The 4,035-nt window shown below is 60.0% G+C and overlaps 2 protein-coding genes across 2 annotated transcripts in view; both read left to right on the top strand.

The window, feature by feature from the left end:
* The window catches only part of LOC102376725 (cytochrome P450 2A13-like), a 9,927-nt gene that overhangs the window by 3,268 nt on the left and 2,624 nt on the right, over positions 1-4,035 (top strand). Inside the window, 4 exon segments of the mRNA XM_025213040.1 lie at positions 212-390; positions 751-938; positions 1,504-1,645; positions 1,980-2,107. Coding sequence (XP_025068825.1) covers positions 212-390; positions 751-938; positions 1,504-1,645; positions 1,980-2,107 — 637 coding nt within the window.
* The window catches only part of LOC112547870 (cytochrome P450 2A13-like), a 12,825-nt gene continuing 10,773 nt past the window's right edge, over positions 1,984-4,035 (top strand). Inside the window, exons 1-2 of the mRNA XM_025213042.1 lie at positions 1,984-2,107; positions 3,143-3,291. The gene's annotated coding sequence lies outside the window, so the exon portion shown is untranslated. The remainder of the gene's footprint in view (positions 2,108-3,142; positions 3,292-4,035) is intronic.

Raw genomic sequence — 4,035 nt, 5'->3', positions numbered from 1 at the left:
AGAGCGGGGGAAGCTGCAGGTGAATTGCATGGGCAGCATCTATGATTCCAGGATCGACTGTCTCCATTTGATTTACAACATTGTGCTGCTCATGTGCTGTGGGAGGGGGCTCCGGGGCTGGGACCCCTTGGGGATCTGCAGCAAAGGCAGCTGCTTGTCCCAGGTCTGACCTGGGCTCTGGCTTCTAGACTCCTCAACTCTGCATTCCCAGTGTATCAGGACTCCTCTCTGCTGCCTGCCCTCAACAGGAAAAGCACAACCCATCCTCTGAGTTCATCATGAAGAACATCGTCCTGACGGCCGTCAACGTGTTCTTTGCTGGGACGGAGACAGTCAGCACCACCCTGCGCTACAGCTTCCTCATCCTGCTCAAGCACCCGGAGATCGAAGGTAACACGGCACGGTGCAAAGAGAGCAGGGCATCAACCCGGGGAGGGTTGAGGCGGGTGCGTTGGCTGCCTGCCATCCATGTGCACGGTCACTGGCTCTGGCTGCCGTGAGAAACCCAGCAGCGGGATGGGAATCACGTGGGTCTCGCACTGACGTGATGATGTCACCTCGCGTTGGCTCACACGAGTGCCACGCCAAGGACAATAGGCAGCTCCGCGGACTATAGAGCAGACCCCAGGCTGCTCTGACGCTCACAAGAGCTTTATCACCAGGAAGGAGGAGCTCCTCTTCCTCCCCTCCCACCCCCAGCCAATGGTCTTGAGCTCTACAGTCTCCAGAGATCAACCAATGTCTCTGCAGAAAAGATCCACGCGGAGATTGACCGGGTGATCGGCAGGACCCGCAGTCCCCGGATCGAGGACCGGAGCCGCATGCCCTACACGGACGCCGTCATCCATGAGTGCCAGAGGTTCTGTGACATCCTCCCCTTGGGGGTGTCCCGCCGGACAACCACGCAGACCCACTTCCGTGGCTACACCATTCCCCAGGTGCGAGTCGTGGGCTCTCGGGGGTCGACAGTGGCTGGGGTGAGGCCTCCAACAACAGTTTGGATCCCCTGGTCACACTGTGCCCGCTGCATGGACCATGCCCCGATCGATCCCTTCGAGTGACAAGTGTTTGTTTCTGTGGATTCTCCTGGGTCAGGAACCTGCAGTTGCATCTCTGACCCCAGCTGTGCACGGTGCTGTACGGACACAGTGTGCGACCCATGGCTGGTTGTTTTGGATAGGGCTGATCTCACCTCAGGCAGGGGGTTGGACTAGATGTGACCCCCCCTGTCAGTCCCACTTCTCTAGGACTGTGATGCCAGGCCCAGCCCCAAAGAGCCCGTGCTCAGAGAGTTTGTGCCGAGACTGCGTGGTTGGTGGCGGGGCTGCGTGAGACCTCCAGTGATGGCGTTTACCTCCTGGTCCAGTCTCCAAGTCCTCTCACCACTGTGAGGAGGTTTGTTCTCTACTCCCATTGCAAATCCATCCCCATGGCAAATCTGGGCAGAAACAAGGGGAGGTTCCTGTGCCTGTGAGGCCTGTCTCATGGCGCTGTCTCCCCCAGGGCACCGAGGTGTTTGCACTGCTGGGCTCGGTGCTGAAGGACCCCGAGCACTTTGAGAGACCCGAAGCCTTCGACCCCGGGCACTTCCTGGATGACAAGGGGCAATTCAAGAAGAACGAGGCCTTTATGCCCTTCTCCATTGGTACGAGCCCCATGGCCATGCTCAGTACAGATCCAGTGAGGCGATGGTCTGTCTCTCTCTCTCCCTGCCTTCCTCCTCCTCTCTCAGAAGCTCTGGGGGAAAGCAGCAGCTTCTCACCTGCTTAAAGTTGCCACGGCCCCCGTCACCATGTTGATCATGTGCAAACACATTGGCCCTTCTCTGCCTGGCTTCTGTCCAAGTGTCCACAATGTCCCAAGAGCCTGCAGCTTCCCCTGGCTCTCAACCAGGCCAGCCCTTGCCAGCTGGGTTTGTGCAGGCTTGAGAGCCCCCTCCCTGGGTGCCAGGCCCTGAGCTCTCCATCCTCTGCCCGCAGGGAAGCGGTTCTGTTTCGGTGAGACGCTGGCTCACATGGAGCTCTTCCTCTTCGTCACCAGCATCCTGCAGCACTTCCGCTTCGAGTCTCCCATCGACCGCCAGGACCTCGACATCTCCCCGAAGCTGGTGGGCTGAAGGCTGGGGTTCAGCTGTGGGCTGAATTTATGCCAGGGAAACAATGACAGCCTGGCTCCGAAGACGGGAGCCGTTCTGGGAGCCAGTGCTGCCCTCTGCCAGCTGCCGTGCTCCCTACAGGCCGGCAAGCACTTAGCGGTACAGGGCAAGGGGAGGGTTTGGCCCTGTCCAGCTAGGACCCAGGGAGCTCCGATCCCAGTTCCCCTGTTTCTGCCTCGTGTATAGACCCTGGCTCCTTGGCTCCATCATGAGGGGAAGAAACGCCGGCAGGAGGCTGTGGCTGGGCAGATCGAGAAGTGCTCCCTGTGGTTTTGCAAGGCAATGCCATACCCTGTGCTGCGGTCCCACGTGACCCTGAGCCTTGCTGTTATCTATGTCCCAGCATGCTTTGGAAGGAAAACAGTTTTGCAACGTGGGTGCCCTGACTAGGGGCGGTCGGACACGGATATGAATAGCTCTTGACCCAGTTGGAGGTCTTTGAAGGACCAAGGCTACTGCAGGTCATGGATCTCCTTGGTGCCCTCGCCCTCTTCCTGGACATCTGCCTGTCCTGCCTAATCCTGCCTCTCAACTTGGCGGCAGATGGCCGGGAAGCTGGGCACGCACCTGGTCGTGGTGCCGTGCAGCTACCGGGATGTTAAGGAAGCCCTGCTGGACCAGGGCGAGGAGTTTGGTGGCCACAGGGAGCAGGCCACCTTCGACTGGCTCTTCAAGGGCTATGGTCAGTGATCTGCTCCAGCTGGAAGCACAGCCTGGGGTTGAGGGGGAGAGGTTCCCATCATTGCATCACAAGAACCGGCTGCGCCACTGAGGGCTACAGCCAACTCCTTTGCTTCGCTTGTGGTGCTTCAGCTTACGCTGGCAATCTGGGGTATTCCCATCCGGCGGGGTAGGAAAGAGCTGGTGCTTGGCCCTCCTGGGACGGCGATAGGGACCTGCCTCGCCCTTCCCAGCCCTCAGAGCAGGGCCAGCTTTGATTCCCAGGAGCCCCTCCATTCGCCAAGCGCCCTGCCTGTGTTCCTCCAGGTGTGATCTTCACCAACGGGGAGCGGGTAAAGCATCCGCTCCGCTTCTCCATCCCTACACTGTGCAACTTCGGTGTGGGCAAGAGAAGCATCGAGGAGCGGATCCTGGATGAAGCCCAGCACCTGTGAGGGGCATGCACGACCCCAAAGGTAGCAGGGCCCCGGCTGTAGCCAACACGGTTACCCTAGTGGAGTCCAGGGGGTCACAACCACCGAGGGCACGATGGCCTGTTGGCTTCAACTCTGGTTTGCCCCGGTGAGGGAGGGGACTTCTCAGCCCATCTCAGCAGCAGCCCCTGAGGCATGCACTGGGCTTCGACTCTGCCCCACCCCCCCACAGATGCCTCTTCTTGTCCCATTCCCTAAACCTGCCCGTCAACACCACCTGCATCCTGAGCTGCATAACCCAGCCCTGACCTTCCCCTCTTCTGGGCTTCAAACCAACTGTCCACATGGCCCCGGCAGCCCCTGCCCAAGCCCAAGCCCTGCCACCCAACTAGACCAGCTGTTGCTGAGTAGGCTGAGGCAGGCCTGAGAGTCCCCTCTTCCTTGGGCCCCAGAGCTCAGTGCCAGGCCCTGAGTTCTCCCTGCTGTGTCCCCCCACGGGGAAGCGGTACTGCTTCGGTGAGATGCTGGCTCGCGTGGAGCTCTTCCTCTTCGTCACCAGCATCCTGCAGCACTTCCGCTTCGAGTCTCCCATCTACCGCCAGGACCTCGACTTCTCCCCGAAGCTGGTGGGCTTTGCCACCCTGCCCCGCAGCTACAAGATCTGCCTCATCCCGTGCTAGGGGGGCCTTGGAGCAGATGGGACTTTGGGGAGAGAGTCGGGGGGATTTCATAGATTTCATAGACATTCGGGCTGGAAGGGACCTCGGAAGATCATCGAGTCCAGCC

Source organism: Alligator sinensis, unplaced genomic scaffold (genome assembly GCF_000455745.1).
Source record: "Alligator sinensis unplaced genomic scaffold, ASM45574v1 scaffold1667_1, whole genome shotgun sequence".
Classification (NCBI taxonomy): domain Eukaryota; kingdom Metazoa; phylum Chordata; order Crocodylia; family Alligatoridae; genus Alligator; species Alligator sinensis.
The sequence above is the reverse complement of the archived record's forward strand: the minus strand, read 5'-3'. Positions and strand labels throughout refer to the sequence as shown.